This window comes from Prunus dulcis, chromosome 5, assembly GCF_902201215.1.
Source record: "Prunus dulcis chromosome 5, ALMONDv2, whole genome shotgun sequence".
Lineage (NCBI taxonomy): Eukaryota > Viridiplantae > Streptophyta > Magnoliopsida > Rosales > Rosaceae > Prunus > Prunus dulcis.
Genome location: NC_047654.1, coordinates 11,139,840 through 11,156,147, shown reverse-complemented (window position 1 = coordinate 11,156,147; position 16,308 = coordinate 11,139,840). Strand labels below are relative to the sequence as shown.

General features: G+C 36.0%; 4 protein-coding genes across 5 annotated transcripts; all 4 read left to right on the top strand.

The window, feature by feature from the left end:
- The first annotated feature begins 133 nt into the window (after positions 1-133).
- On the top strand, positions 134-614 carry LOC117629041 (non-specific lipid-transfer protein A-like). Its single transcript, XM_034361568.1, has 2 exons — positions 134-495; positions 605-614. The coding sequence occupies exons 1-2, from the start codon at positions 134-136 to the stop codon at positions 612-614; spliced, it is 372 nt and encodes a 123-aa protein (XP_034217459.1).
- A 431-nt stretch (positions 615-1,045) lies between these two features.
- On the top strand, positions 1,046-3,591 carry LOC117628262 (RING-H2 finger protein ATL20-like). Of its 2 annotated transcripts, XM_034360681.1 has the most exons (4): positions 1,046-1,345; positions 1,692-1,728; positions 1,938-2,576; positions 3,127-3,591. In XM_034360681.1, the coding sequence occupies exons 3-4, from the start codon at positions 2,135-2,137 to the stop codon at positions 3,543-3,545; spliced, it is 861 nt and encodes a 286-aa protein (XP_034216572.1). In that variant the 5' UTR covers positions 1,046-1,345; positions 1,692-1,728; positions 1,938-2,134; the 3' UTR covers positions 3,546-3,591. The 2 variants fall into 2 exon arrangements, with proteins under 2 accessions (XP_034216572.1, XP_034216571.1); XM_034360680.1 differs by lacking the exon at positions 1,692-1,728.
- Positions 3,592-11,891: 8,300 nt separating this feature from the next.
- On the top strand, positions 11,892-12,359 carry LOC117629040 (non-specific lipid-transfer protein A-like). The gene is made up of 2 exons (XM_034361567.1): positions 11,892-12,253; positions 12,350-12,359. The coding sequence occupies exons 1-2, from the start codon at positions 11,892-11,894 to the stop codon at positions 12,357-12,359; spliced, it is 372 nt and encodes a 123-aa protein (XP_034217458.1).
- Positions 12,360-13,886: 1,527 nt separating this feature from the next.
- LOC117629039 (RING-H2 finger protein ATL22-like) lies at positions 13,887-14,849 on the top strand. The gene is made up of 2 exons (XM_034361566.1): positions 13,887-14,253; positions 14,470-14,849. The coding sequence occupies exons 1-2, from the start codon at positions 13,887-13,889 to the stop codon at positions 14,847-14,849; spliced, it is 747 nt and encodes a 248-aa protein (XP_034217457.1).
- Positions 14,850-16,308: the final 1,459 nt, after the last annotated feature.

Genomic DNA, 16,308 nt, shown 5'->3' with positions numbered 1-16,308 from the left:
CAAGTCTTAACATATGGAACATGAAATTCTTACATCAACATGTGTATATATATGAGCTTGTCCCTTAGCAACACATATAGATCATACAAATACCTTGAAGTTCTCTACATCAAAGTCTATTATAAGGCCAAACATGATGCATCCGATCACAAAGATCATAGCTGTTGTGATCATCTCAATGGTTTCTGGGGCCGCCATGGGTGCTGATCCTCAATCTCCCTACTGCGACATCATCCTCGACCACTTGACCCCTTGCCTTCCCTACATACTTCAAGGTGAGGTGAATCCAGCCAAGGTTTGCTGTGATGGTGTCCTGGGCCTCACACAGTATACAAACGCCAAGGGAGGCCAACAAGATATATGTGACTGCGTCAAGGCTGCAGCAATTTTGATGGGGGCACCTGTTGATAATTTCTCTAAGATTTCTTCTCTTCCCAAAACTTGTGGCCTATCGGTCACACTTCCACCCATCGATAGCGGCACCGATTGTTCCCAGTAATTAACCATTTCTGCTCTAAATTCTATCTCTACTTTCATATCATGATGCTAATGTTATAAATGAAAAGAACTAATTTCTGATTTTGGTTTCTTGAATATATTACAGGGTTAAGTGAAGATTTGATGGAAGGGGTAATGCTTCAACAGACAATGGAATAAATGAATAATTTGTCTAATGAAGGGGTAAATGTAATGAGAATATGAAGCAATATATGTGGAATAATATTACCTGTTTTAAACTTGTGGAGTGGTTTGGAATTCTTACTCTGGTATTTGAACTCACCAGTTCCATTATCATGCAACTCTATATCACACTATATATCACGTCCCCAAGCAATATAGTTTCTAAGTTTTTTTTTTTTTTTTTGCACAAAAATTGGATTTTGGTAAGCAATAACCTGATCAAAGGATTTGGATTTGGTGGTTTGGCGCTAATTAAGGAGAAGGTTATTTATGGAGAATCACTGTAAGGTGATTTTAAAGTGATTATGTATGGAGAAGTATTCTCTATAAAAGTGATTATTGGTTTATCTAGAATCATACCACATGAGCCCACGAGTGGTGATTCTCCATAAAAGTATGTTTTCTTTATCAAAGTCGGAATTCTTCTCAATTCCTTCATCACGAGGAAAAGAACTTTTTGGTTACACCTTCTTCACGTCATGAGTAGTCTAGCTATAAGCTCTCTCCGTCTCTCTCAAAAGGAAAGTACTTAGGGTGCCACATTTACTATAACATCTTGGAGCAGATTTCATGGTCTTAATCAGTTGTTAGGCAGAACGGGCTTGTTTTGGTTGGAGGAGGGACTTTTGAAAACACATTTTTGCTATTATTTCATATAGGCAAGGTATGAGATATGGAATTTCCATTTGACTTGTACATGATAATATGTTTTCGGTGATGGTGATATGAATTTAATTAATTTGTCTTGCAATTGGTACGCCTCTTTCAATCATTTGTTTTTGGGTAACATATCCTGGTCAAAAACCTTACGACGACCCCAAGCGCGAGGTAGGTTCTGGAAAACTTTTTTTTCACCAAAATTGGTTTTTCGTAAGCATCATTTCGAAAGTCAATATAATTTTCCAGTTTCTTGTCATTCTTTCGCATGCAATTATAAAATCAATTTGTTTGTGACTGCCATTTGACTGTATATATACGCGTATGAATATGGAATTGTCATATGTTTTCAGTGATGGCGCCATGAATGTTTAATATGCCTTACAATTGGTACGTGCCTTCTGAGTAATTTCCTTTGGGTATGTGCCTTTGAATAATTCATAGAAAGCGATGTAACTTAATCTGGTCTATTGCCTTTATTGTCACAGTCACATAGGCCAGTCAAATATTAATAGTAAACTTCTCGCTGCGTATGGCTCACTCATATCGTATGGCTACCTTAGAAATCTTCACCTTCTTCTTCTTCTTTCCTCTTGTAGTAGCAAGCACTACCACCTGCGGTGGATCGACATGCACTGCCGACGGCCCATTGGTTCGATTCCCTTTCCTGCTTAGAGACCACCAAGCCTCAAGTTGTGGGTACCCAGGGTTTAATCTCTCGTGCAACAACAAAAACCAAACCATTCTCACTCTGCCATCCTCTTCCGGGGACTTCATCGTCCAAAGCATCGGCTATATGGACCAAACCCTAACGATCAATGACCCCGATAACTGCCTCCTAAGAAGGTTCCTCCACCATGACATCAATCTTAAAAATTCACCCTTTTCATACGCAAACGCCCCTGAAAACTACACGTTCGTTGGCTGCTCGTCCAAAAAAGCATTTTGGCCATGGAATTCAGCACCCGTAATCCCTTGCCTCACCAAGTACCACTACAAGGTCATATACGTTGTACAAACCAGTTCGCTTTTGCAGCCGGATCCGATACTTTTTCGGCCGGTTCCGAAACTTTTGCCGGCTGGTTGCTCTAAAATTTCGACAGCTTTGGTTCCATTTTTATTTAATTCGGAGTATCTTAACTTTGGTGCTCAGTTGACTTGGTACGTGCCTAATTGTGATTCTTGTAAAGCTAGAGGTCGTGTTTGTGGGTGGGAAAATGGTACTACAACTTCTTCCGGTATGTGAGTTTTATAATGTCATATTCATTTTCTTATTTGGATGCTCGACTGACTATTATTTTCTAGCCTGCAACAAACATGGTGCTTCGGTGACGACCACTTTTGATAATTATTTTTTCCATTTTTAATTCCATCCCTGATATAAGCTTGATTAGTTTAGTGTGTACAATCACATCCACGATCATAGGATTTAAGTCGAGTTTTGAGTTGCTGCCCAAATTTTAAGAGTTTAAAATTTAAAATCTTGAGTACACGGTGGATCGCAGAAGTAAAATTAAATTTAAAAAAAAAAGAAAAAGAAAAGAAAAGAAAGCAAGCTGAAACAGTGTTGATGGTAATCAAATAGCTAAATTTATTGTGAAGTAGTTTTTGCATGGTTGGTCTTTGAAGGAGAATTTAAAAAGATAACGGTTCGGATCAACAAATTCCAGATAAGATATTCATATCCATAGATACATATAAACTCCTCTATGATATATAAATGTCAATCATCATATTCTAAATATTGTCTTACTTATCCTGAACTAATGGAAATTATTGTGATTTCAGGCTTTTCAAGTCTGCCAAGAGCTGCAAGGTATGGCATAGTGATAGGCGTGGGAATTCCAGGGCTACTGTGCATCATAGGGCTTGCAGTTTATGTTTGTAACAAGACAAGGGTTCCTGGTCAGGTTCACCAGCCCACCATCACACAAGTGTTATCCATACCCGATCGACAACCTTCGACAGTCAGAATTGGCCTTGATGATCCGACCATCGAATCATATCCCGAGATTCAACTTGGTGAGAGCTGGGAATTGCCAAAACTCAATGACAGCACTTGCCCAATATGTTTGTCTGAGTACCAGCCCAAAGAAACACTAAGGACCATACCAGAATGCAGCCATTATTTCCATGCTAATTGCATAGATGAGTGGCTTAGAATGAATGCAACTTGCCCAGTTTGTAGAAACCCACAAAAGAGATAACAATATGTTTATGTAGTACTGGTTATTCATATATAATTGTTCCCTATGTTGAGTCCTTACTTAGTTAGGATTTTGGTTACTTACCCATTTTTCTAGTCCTATTATAATTGAGATTTATTTCCTATTGTAATTCATATTTATTTTCTATTGTAATTTGGATTTTTTTCCTATTTTATTTAGGGTTGTATTTTTTTATATGAATTCCTCCATATTGGAGAAGAATAAAGATATTTAGGGTTGTACCTTTTTTTATAAATACCTTCATATTGGAAAAGAATAAAGATATGAGCATTTATGAGCATAACTTAATATTTTTCCTAATTTGTTTGACTTATATATATATATATATATATATATATATATATATAACAAGTCTATGCCTTGAGTAAAGAACACGAAACATGTCAATTGCTAAACCTTGAGTCAATAAAGAAACGTAAGAGTGATGGAAACAATTTCCTTCATATTGGCCTAGTTCAAGTAGCAGTAAAACCCCTAACCAGATTAGGACTAAATGTCTCTATCTTACTTTGCCTACGTGATGCCAGATTTACCAACTTTAGTTATAGTACCCTAGGAATAATAGTCAAGCTTGTTTAATGGTCCAATTCATTTTGACTGCTACTCAGACTTCACAATAAGCCTTAGTGATCCCCACATATTAAAAACTCTAACATTAAACATTAAAACTTCAGGGTATAAAGTCTTACCAGGAACCCAACCTCTAGCCCTGGTCTATAGAATATATTATAAAGTCACAGGAACTAATATGAATTTTCAAGCCCTTAATAAAAGCCCAAAAGACCAAACCTTACTTATACAAAGTAGTAAAGCTGATGCTAACATAAGAGTCCCCCATACAATTAAATGGTCAAAAGTAACTCTACTCCTAGATTGGACACTAACAACAGAAAATCAACCCACTCCTATTCAGCATAACTTGCATAATCTGGATTATATTCAACAACAATCCTGATCTCTTGGACTACCGGGGTCCAAGAGATTTGTGGTCACTCACCGTTGGATGTAAATTCAACGGTTCACTCACTCTTGCACTCTTTTTAAGAAACCTTTTTAAACCATTAGATTAATATTCAACGGTGGGTGACCACAATCTCTTGGACTCTTGTGGTCCAAGAGATCGGGACTGTATTCAACAATATTTAGATGATACAATAAAAATAAACTTTGGAAACCAGCCCCAAAAGTCCTCCGTCCAAATACAACAACTCCCAACGCCTAGTCAATCCTTTAAACATACTCCTGCTAGACATTCCTTTGCAGCTTCCTCCTCTACTTTAGAAAGAGATCTAGAGTTAGAAAAAAAAAAAACATTAATTGATTTAAAATTAGAATCTTTGAGGAAAACCTCTCAAGTCAACCATCCTTGTTATGGTAAAAAATCAGTAAAAGAAGATGGAAACTAATTTTGAAGCCGAAGTCATCCCAGTAGATAATCAGTTACGAACCCTCAACAAAAAGTTCAAAATACATTGAAAAATCCTAGACAAACATCTTGAGTCAGAAGAAAATATTGAAAGACGCAATAGATATAGAACAACCTATCCAAGTAAAGAACAAAGACAACAAATTTTTAATGAATGGAAAACTTACATGTTGCAAACTAAGTCTGAAGTATACTTTCTTGATTTTGTTGAAAATCTTTATCAGCAAAAGAAAGAAATAAAGACTTTAACGCAAGAAAAGTGGAAAAAAAAGACAACACAAAAGTCATAGCTAGTCATCCACCAGTAGAAACAATTATTATTAATCATAAAAATGCTAAAATCACTGCCAGTCCTTTTAAAATCCTTGAACAAAATGATAAAAAATTGGTTGGGCAAAATAATTATACAAATCAAAGTCTAATAATTTTAGGAAAACAACTAGATAAAATAGAAACAAAATTTGATAAAATCTTTACCCAAGAAGTGAACCCCAAACCCAAGAAAGAAAAACCTTTAGTCAAATTCCAAGACCTAAAACCTGGTCAAACACTTAAGACAACCCCCACAATGAATAAAATAGAAGAAATGCTTGAACAATTGACACTGGTCAAAGAAAAACCCACTAAACCAGAGTCACCCTCAACCCTTAAGGTCATCCAAGTAAACCCAATAGATACATAGTCAAGCCCTGACATTGATACTACACTGATACTGATTCTAGTAATATATCAAAAATAAAAAATACCTTTAACAATTTAAAACTCAGTAGACTAAGGAGTAAAATAAATCTCACTAGTTTAACAAAGAACTGGTACCCTAAGCCAACTCCCCCATATATCCAGTTTGAAGAAAGAAATTTTCAAAGCCAATTCTCAGTCCCTTCTGATAAACTTTATGAGTGGAATTTAGATGGCTTGTCTGAACAAGAAATTATGAATAAATTGCAGCACATGTCTATGGTCGCAAATAGTTACATCACTAATCACAACCTCAGACAATCAGAAATAGTGCCCCTCTTAGAAATAGGATTTACAGGAACTTTACGTTCTTGTGGGATAAACATCTCATAGATGAAAAAGACAAATAATACATGCAGTAAAACTAAATAAAGATGGATTCCCTATATTTGATGAACATGTCAATACGGGAATTGAAGATGGAGTCAATACCTTATTATACACAATAATTGAACATTTCATAGGTACACCTAGTAACACTACAACCAGAATTCAAGATCAGCTTAGCAACCTTAGATGTCCCAAGTTAAGTGATTTCAGATGGTAAAAAGATGTCTTTATATCCAGAGTCATGCTAAGAGATGACAATAATAAACCATTTTGGAAAGAAAAATTCATTAACGGTCTTCCCAATCTTTTCGCACACAAAATACGAACAGTTCTAAGTAATGATCAAGGTCACATAGATTTCGATAGTTTAACTTATGGAAATATTATTAGTACAATTAATCAAGTAGGAATGAAAATGTGTGTTGACATGAAAATAGGTAAACAAATTCAATCAGAAAGAAATTTAGCTAAATGTGAATTAGGATATTTCTGTGAACAGTATGGTTTAGCATCTATTCGTCCATCTAGAAAAGTCAAGCATAAGAATTATGACCAAAACAGTCGAACCAGACGTTACACTAGAAAACAACAATCCTTCAAAAATGATAATGAATTTTATAGTAAAAACAAGTTTAACCCAAAGAGAAAAAATTGGTCAAAAGTACCCAAAAAAGATAGAAAAGACAAATTTAAAAAGAACACCGACAAAAGAAAAGTTGAGTGCTGGAAATGTAAAAAACATGGTCATTATGCTAATGAATGTAAAGTAAAAGACACAATCAAACAATTAAAAATCACAGACGAAGAAAAAGCCCAATTGATTAAAGTTTTAGAATTAAGAAACTCTAAGTCTAGTGAAATTAAGACCCTAGTAACAAGCTCAGTAGACTATAGTTCCACAGATTTCCAATCAAGTTCCCCCAAAATCCAATTCGGTTGTAAAGATAATTGTTGTAATGTCTTAACTAAGTCAATAAAAGTCCTTACAAAACAAGAAGAGCAAGAAGAATTATTAATTGAATTAATTAGTAAAGTAGAAAATTCATAGTTAAAATCAGAATATTTAAAGAAATTAAGAAAAGTCATTGGTCAAGAAGAAACGAGTCAACACATCCCCCCGAAAATAAGTCTAAATACTACTTTAGAAAAATTCAACAAAAGAAAAGAAGTCACTTTACAAGATTTACAACTTGAAGTAAAAACCATAAAAAAAAGGAAATCGCTGAGTTAAAACAGTTCAACCAACAATTACAAAGTGATAACATTGAAATCAAACAAGACCTGATCAGTCTACTAGAAAAAATAGAACCTAACAACAACGGTAAAAGACAGCTTGAAGTCCATTCTGAAGATGAAGATGAACATTCAAGTACTGACAAAGCTATTAATTTAATCAAACAATTAAGTTTCCATAAATGGTATTCAAAAGTCAGTATTTATATCAACAATTTTGAACTAAAAACAATAGCTCTCTTTGACTCAGGAGCCGACCTTAATTGCATTCAAGAAGGATTAATTCCCATTAAATATTACAGGAAGTCAAAAGAATCTTTAGGAACAGCCTCTGGTAAACCACTGCACCTTAAATATGAAATCCCTAAAGCCCACTTATGCCAAAATAAAATATGCTTTAAGACTTCCTTTGTCCTAGTCAAAGACATAACTGATGAAGTCATTTTAGGATTACCATTTATTGCCCTACTCTACCCTTTTAATGTAGAATATGACGGAGTCACCGCTATCCAAATGTGAGAAAAGGTCAAATTCGAATTCTTAGCCAAGCCAGAATTACAAGCGTTAAAAGCCCTCCATAAAAATGCAGTCTCCAAATCAGTCAAATTAATTCAAATTAAAAGCAGACAAGTTAACTTCCTCAAAGAAGAAATCAACTTTAATAGAATTGAACAACAGCTTGCAAATGAAAACTTGCAACTACAAGTCAAAAGTTTTGAAGAAAAGTTAAAACAATAAATTTGTTCTGACCTTTTGGCATAGAAAACAACATGTCGTGAGTCTTCCTTACGTCAAAACCTTTAATGAGAAACACATCCCTACTAAAGCAAGACCAATCCAAATGAGTCAAGAAGTCATGGAATTTTGCAAAAAGGAAATTGCATAGCTACTTCACAAAGGAATAATATGTAAAAGCAAGTCACCATGGTCCTGCCCAGCCTTTTATGTTCAAAAAAATGCTGAGCTTGAAAGCGGAGCACCTAGATTAGTCATTAATTATAAACCCCTTAATATTGTTTTATAATGGATTTTATATCCAATTCCTAATAAAAGAGATTTAATTAATAGGCTAAGTAGTGCAGTCATCTTTTCTAAATTTGACATGAAAATCGGATTTTGGCAGATACAAATCTAAGAAAACAATAGGTACAAAGCTGTTTTTGTCACCCAATTTGGTCATTATGAATGGAATGTCATGCCTTTTGGCTTAAAAAATGCCCCTAGTGAGTTTCAAAATATAATGAACGAGATTTTAATCCTTTTAGTGAATTTTCCATAGTCTATATTGATGATATTCTTATATTCTCTTCCTCAATATAACAACATTGGAAACACTTACACAAATTCCTACATATAGTCACGAAAAATGGTCTAGTACTTTCAGCCAAGAAAATTATGTTATTTCAAACCAACATCAGATTTCTTGGATTCAATATTCATTAGTCACGGATCAGTCCAATTGATAGAGTCATCCAATTTGCTGACAAATTCCTTGATAAAATTCTTGATAAAAGTCAACTCCAAAGATTCTTAGGTTCTCTCAATTGCGTTGCTGATTTCTATCATAATCTAAGAAAACAATGTAAATCCTTATTTGATAGACTTCAAAGTAATCATCCTCCCTGGACCCCCATTCATACAGAAATTGTCAAACAAATCAAAATCCATGTCAAGACTTTGCCTTGTCTTGGTATCCCTTCGGTCAATTCTTTCAAAATTGTTGAAACTGATGCCTCTGAAATTGGTTATGGAGGTATCCTCAAACAAAGAGTCTCTCCCAATCAAGCAGAGCAAATAGTTAGATTCCATTATGGAATCTGGACCCAGTCACAAAGTAATTATAGTACTATAAAAAAGGAAATTTTATCTATTGTATTATGCATCTCAAATTTTTAAGATGATTTACTTAACCAATAGTTTAGTCAGAGTTGATTGTAAAAGTGCAAAACATGTTTTAGAAAAAGATGTCCAAAATATTGCATCAAAACAAATTTTTGCACGGTGGCAAGCAATTTTGACTGTTTTTTATTTTGATATTGAATATTTGAGAGGAAGTGAAAATAACATTCCCCTCTTTCTCACCCGGGAATTCTTACAGGGAAAACAATGGCTGAAAAAAGATCAGACAAACAAAAAGAACAAGCCAGTCAACCAGTCAGAACACTCCCAACATCCATGAATCCAGTCAAATCCAAGATTGTCCCTTTTCCCGGATGTTCTCCCATCCACATTAGTAACAGATTTACCAGTCTTGGTTCCACGGTCAGCCATGTCCGCCCCAATTATCAGTCAGCCCTGGTATCTAATTTGATCACTTTCAGGTCTCAACCCCTCCTCCATTAACTCAGTCAACCATAAGCCACAGAAAATCCTCTTCCTACGTCCCAAAGTTTACTAACAAACTCTTCATCATCGAGTCATGCTACAATAATCTTTCCAGTCCTACAAAAATTGCCAAAGCTTGTTTTCCTCCTAATTTCCACTTCATCCTTCAGCACCAGTCAAAATCACTTAAATACTATCGAGACATTCTTCTCGAAACCCAAACCCAAACCCTTGAAATCTGCCCTATCAAAGACAGAAATAACTCGAAAATCATCCTCTATCATTCTATGTACATCCACAAGATCATTAGTCAATTTGAATGAGGCGACCACCCTTATTCACTAAAAACCCTTAAATCAACCCTTCAATACAGTTACTATGATCATATTAAAGCCTGGGATGCCATCTTTCTTCATCAAACTGAAGATTTCAATCATTCCTGGTTTGTAAATTTTGACAGTAAATTCTGAAGCCCCTTTCCACTTTGGTTTCTTTCCTGGTGGGAACAACATGGTCTAGTCATGGAAATTCTTCCCACAGACCTCCAAAATTCAGTCGCTTATTTTTCCACAAAATACAAATTCAGAAATGAAGACACTTTCTTCCCAAGTATTTTAATTTTTGTTGCAAAATACAAAGTTCCTTGGATTCTTATGTGGTCTTATCAAGTTAATTGGGAATCAAGAATCCTTTCCAGAAAAATCTCAGTAAAATGGTAGGATAAGTTCAAGTCAGAAAGAATTATTGAACAAGTCAATACTGAATTCTGCCCAGTTAAGATCTCCCAGTCAAAGCCCTCTTGTTCTGGCACGTCTCATTCTTCCCTCCCAATTGAAGGAAGATCCAAGTCAGAAATAAAAGAATTAGCCAAACAATTAATGATTCAAGCCTCTCAGATGGATGATGATGATGATGTTTCCCCAACGTCACATTCCACTCAAGCAGTCAAAAGGATTCCACGCAGAAATTCAGATGGGCCAACTATCCGGATAGTCAAGACCCTTATGATTTGAATGAAGACTAAAATAAAAGATTGCATAATGCCTCCAAGACATGTTCCCCTACCGTCAATATTCCTTGATAAAGGAAAAAGCAAAAGCACATGTGAAAGCAAGAAAGCAAAAGTAAAAGCATAAGCAAAAGGGCCAGAAAACCCGTGCTTCAACAGTCAAGATTCTCCACCGACACTTTTGAGTCTTTAAATAGAGGCCCATTTGGCCATAGTTAGGAAGAATGTAATTTTGAGTTTTCTCAGTTTTAAAGTTTTCTCTGAATCACCTTCAAAGAAAACTCTACTTGTAAGTTCATTTTTAGTTAAGATTTTCTATAAGTTCATTTTCTGTAAGTTCTCTCATTTAAGTATTACTTTCATTTACGCATTATTTTCCTGGCATTGGCACCCTCCTGGTGTGTATATATATATATATATATATATACACACATATACAGTCCCCTTCTATAGAGGGACACCCTTTAGGGAACCCTATGAACTTTTTTCCAACTATCCAAACCATTTATTTTTTTAAGTCTACAATCATAGATCATCTTTGCAAAAAATTAGACAAATCGGAAACCCTTTCGACATCCAATTGTATCTTACAAAATTAATGAACACGATGCTTCAAGAAAGTACTAAAATTTCAATAACATAATTGAGTGATCAAACGATATCGGATTCAAGTATTTTTTGTAGAGATGATCTTTGAATGATTATATAAAAAATAGATGGTTTAGATTAGTAGAATACAATGTGGAGTAAGGCCCTACAAGAGTGTCCCTCAAATAAGCTTATTTAAAGAATCCCTATATATATCCCTTATATTTTTGAGGCCTGGGGCGAGACCAAAGAAAAGGCCTTGTATATACAATAATATTTGTTTGTGTGTCTATAACAAAGAAAAGGCCTTGTACATACAACAAAAATTATTTGTGTAAATATTGATGCGTATGAACAAAAGTATTTAATTTTTTTTAGTACGAATCTAAACATTTTATACAAGTTTAGAAAATGTCAACTTGGTCAAAACCGGGCAATAATCTTTAAAGCAAGAGCCCAATTGTTATCACTTTCTTTTTACTTGTGTGACAGATGCAACAGCCTGCACATGAAAAATGCATTTTCCTGCATATCTGAAACTTTCAAGTCTTAATATATGGAACATGAAATTCTCACATCAACATGTATATACATATGAGCCTGTCCCTTGGCAACACATATAGATCATACAAATACTTCGAAGTTCTCTACATCAAAGTCTATTATAAGGCCAAACATGATGCATCCAATCACAAAGATCATAGCCGTTGTGATCATCTCAATGGTTTCTGGGGCCGCCACGGGTGCTGATCCTCAATCTCCCTACTGCAACATCATCCTCGACCACTTGAACCCTTGCCTTCCCTATATACTTCAAGGTGAGGTGAAGCCAGCCAAGGTTTGCTGTGATGGTGTCCTGGGCCTCACACAGTATACAAATGCCAAGGGAGGCCAACAAAATATATGTGACTGTGTCAAGGCTGCAGCAATTTTGATGGGGGCACCTGTTGATAATTTCTCTAAGATTTCTTCTCTTCCCAAAAGTTGTGGCCTATCGGTCACACTTCCACCCATCTCTAGTGGCACCGATTGTTCCCAGTAATTAACCATCTTGGCTCTAATTTCATATCATGATGCAAATGTTTTATATGAAAAGAACTAATTTTTGATTTTGGTTTCTTGAATATATTGCAGGGTTAAGTGAAGATTTGATGGAAGGGGTAATGCTTCAACAGACAACGGAATAAATGAATAAGTTGTAAAATGAATAATTTGTGCAATGGCCTCATATAATGAATACATATAGCTCATGTGATCATATGATCATATGTCTTTTTCTTTGAATTGATCACATTCTTATCTTCTTCTTCTTCCTCCCTCTCACGTAGCTACCACATTGGTGTCCCATATGCACTTCGATTCCCTCTCCGCCCAAAAAAAAAACACACGAACTCTCACGTTGAGGATAAATATATAAACCTATTTAATTAGATCTTTTATCTCAGATATAAATTTATATATATATTTTACACATTTTTTATGAGCACGATTGGTGTGACAGCAAAATCCCAGCCGCACGAAAACCCAAATTCCTACTATATTGTGGAGAATAAGATTCACATGAATCATGATGAAATTAACCGCAACAATAAATTACTCCATACATCTATATATATAAAGTTTATAAACTTCCCCCATATCAACACAGCCTACAAATTTATAAGCCAACAGAATTGAGGCCAAATGTGACTCGTCTAACCAAGATCACTATTGTGATCATGTCACTGGTTTCTGGGTCAGCTATGGGTGATCTACCTTGCTGCGAAACCATCCTCGAAACGTTGAGCCCTTGCGCCAAGCAACAAAATAATGACGTGAAGCCACAGCAGACTTGCTGTGACGCTACACAGAGCCTCAGCCGGTATTCAAACGACAAGGAAGATCGACACGAAATATGCGACTATATCAAGGCTGTAGCAATTTTGGCGGGGCTGCCTATTAATGATTTTTCTTGCATTTCTTTTCTTCCTCACGCCTGTGGCCTATCCGTGAAACTTCCACCCATCTCTACGACTGACATCGATTGTTCCCAGTAAGTCTTTTGGCTAACCATAATCTATCTTTTTTGGTGCATTGATATGTTAACACAAAACATTTTGCATTAATTCCTTTAGTAGGACTTGGTGCATGGAGTGTACATGACGGAGTTTGATATTGTCATTGGATTTGTATATAATATGATTTGGGGCAGATCGAGAATTTGTTGTTATGTATGATCACTATGTGGCATTTAGTTAATGCATAGAAAAAGATGTGGTTGGCGTATTGGGTTTATTCCCACAAGCATTATAGGCCGGCCATCACCCAAAAACTTTTGGAGAGCTAGAGATTTATTTCACCATGCCTGCCTTAATAGAATATTCCTTGATCTCATTCCTCTTGTTCTTCTTCTTCATTCCTCACCTAGCCTCAACAAGCTCCGCCACCACCTGTGGTGAATCGACATCTAGCCCTCAGATTCGATTCCCTTTCTGGCTAAAAAAACTCCAACCCTCAACCTGCGGGTATGAAGGGTTTGGTCTCACATGCAACCCTAGACACCGATGGCAAAGCAGTCTCATCACTGTCCCATCTTCCTCGAGGCACTTCGCCGTCCAAGAAATCGACTACTTGAACCAAAACGTATGGATCACCGACCCCAACAACTGCTTCCCAAGGCGGTTCATGGACAATGACTTCAGTTTTGATGGTTCACCCTTCTCATACGTGCATGCCCTCGAAAGATTCACGTTCCTCAATTGCGCTTACCAAGCAGAAGTATCGTATCCACCCATTTCTTGCCTTAGAGCACTACATGGTCACTGGTGTGCCATCGGAGTGGATTAATTCATCAAAGACGTGGTCTTCGTGCTCTGTGATTTCCGAAGCTTTGGTTCCACTCTCAGAACCATTTGAATGGGACTATCTTAATGGTTTTGAGTTGGAATGGTATGTGCCCAATTGCCGTTTTTGTGAAGCCGTACCTGGTAAAGTTTGTGGATTCGACAACAATACAAGGTGCAAGCTTAGGTGCTCTAGTGCTATTAATTCAACCAACGGTACGCTTATGAGTAATATTGTTACATATACATCATACGTAATTGATTATGTTGTCATCATACTTGACCATAATAATGTTACAATTGCAAGGGCTTGTAGTGGTTAAGAATATTTATCCATGCATCCGAGATTTTAGGCTCGATTCTCCCCCTCTCTTAATATCGCTTGTATAAAAAAATGTATTAATGTTGCAATTAATTTCAACATTTTTTCAGGTCTCTCAAAAACTGCGATGTACGGTATGAAGATATGCATAGGAATTACAGGACTATTTTTTCTCGTCATTGTGATCATGTTTAGGCTGGGGGCTTGCGGTCGGGTCAATCGACCCATAATAGAATTATCAGCCATACCTCATCCACAACCTTCTGCAGTCATAATGGGGCTTGATGATTCGACCATTGATTCATATCCTAAGACTCAACTTGGAGAAAGCTTGGAATTGCCCAAGCCTAATGACAACACTTGCTCAATATGTTTGGGAAACTACCAGCCCCGGGAAACATTGAGAACCATACCAGAATGCAACCATTATTTTCATGCTAATTGTATAGATGAGTGGCTTAGAAGAAATGCGACGTGGCCGATTTGTTGAAAATCATCCGAGGGTAATAAAGGGATTGAGGCGTGACTGTTTTGTATTACATTCTTTACATAAAATAGAGGAGATCGTGTCAAAGAAAGAAAATAACAAAACAAGGAATGAAAGAGATCTATGTACTTCTAGGGAAAAAAAAATTGAGAGAAGAAGGAAAATAAGCTAGATAAATATATATATATATATATATATATATATATATATATATACTTTCCTTTTTCTTTTTTCTTAGTATACTACTTCTTAGCATAGTATTGCTTTCTCAATGTCTAACTCTGACGATGTGGAACTATATATTGCTAAGTGTTTTATATTGGTATTTGAAATTTAAGATATTATAGAAGTCAACACTTTTCGTAAGGGAGTTGATTTTTCCACTATTCTTTTGTTCACTTACACTTCCTTGTATGTTATAGTAAAAAGTATTTAAAAAAAATAAAAATGAGTGTAAATGAACAAAAGAAAAGTGAAAAAATCACCACCCTCTCCGTAAATGTTAAAAGGAATTGGATTGTAAAGTGTTTTACTTTCTTTGGATGAGCAGTGGAGCAATTAATTCATTAAAATATAAAAGCGTTTTTCTATTCTTTCGCAACACACGTCTAAATTGACCAAACAATGAGAGAGAGAGAGAGAGAGAGAGAGTTGTGGTGGCTGGTAAAGGAATGACACGCCTCATAGAACTGTTGGTTCAACGGAAACAAACTTGATTCGTTTTTGGTAATTTCCTTGAAGCTAATCTACGAAGTTAATATATATTATTTAAGTGTGTATTTGATATATTAACCCAAAACATATTTTGATTTGTATAAAATTAATACATGTTGTCATGCATTGCTATGATTCCTAGGTGTGTATTTGGATGGATTTCAATGAACACATAGAAAGTTATGTTGATTATATTTGGCGTATTGTGTTTATTCCCACAGGCATAATAGGCCGTCATGCACTTATTACCCAAAAAATATTGGTCTAGTTTTCATTTCACCATGTCTACCTTACAATTCTTGATCACCTTCCTCTTGCTCTTCTTCTTCATTCATCATAACGGCGCAAGCGCCCCAATCTGCAGCGAATCTACGTGCTCTTTCAATAGCCACCCATGGATTCGATTCCCTTTCCGGCTGCAAAACCTTCAACCCTCCCTTTGTGGGTACTCAAAAAGCTTTGATCTCTCATGCAACAACCAAAATGAAGCCATTCTCACTCTCCCATCTTCCGGTGACTTCATGGTCAAAACCATAGATTACACTGGCCAAAACATATGGATCACTGACCTCAATAGCTGCTTCCCTAGGTTGTTCCTCGACCATGGCTTGAGCCTAGAAGGTTCACCTTTCTCATATGCGAATGAACTTGTAAACTTCACGCTCCTCAATTGCTCCTCTTTCGCAGAAACACCATATCCACCCATCTCTTGCCTTAGCAATAATGAGCAGTACGTGATCACTGCTGT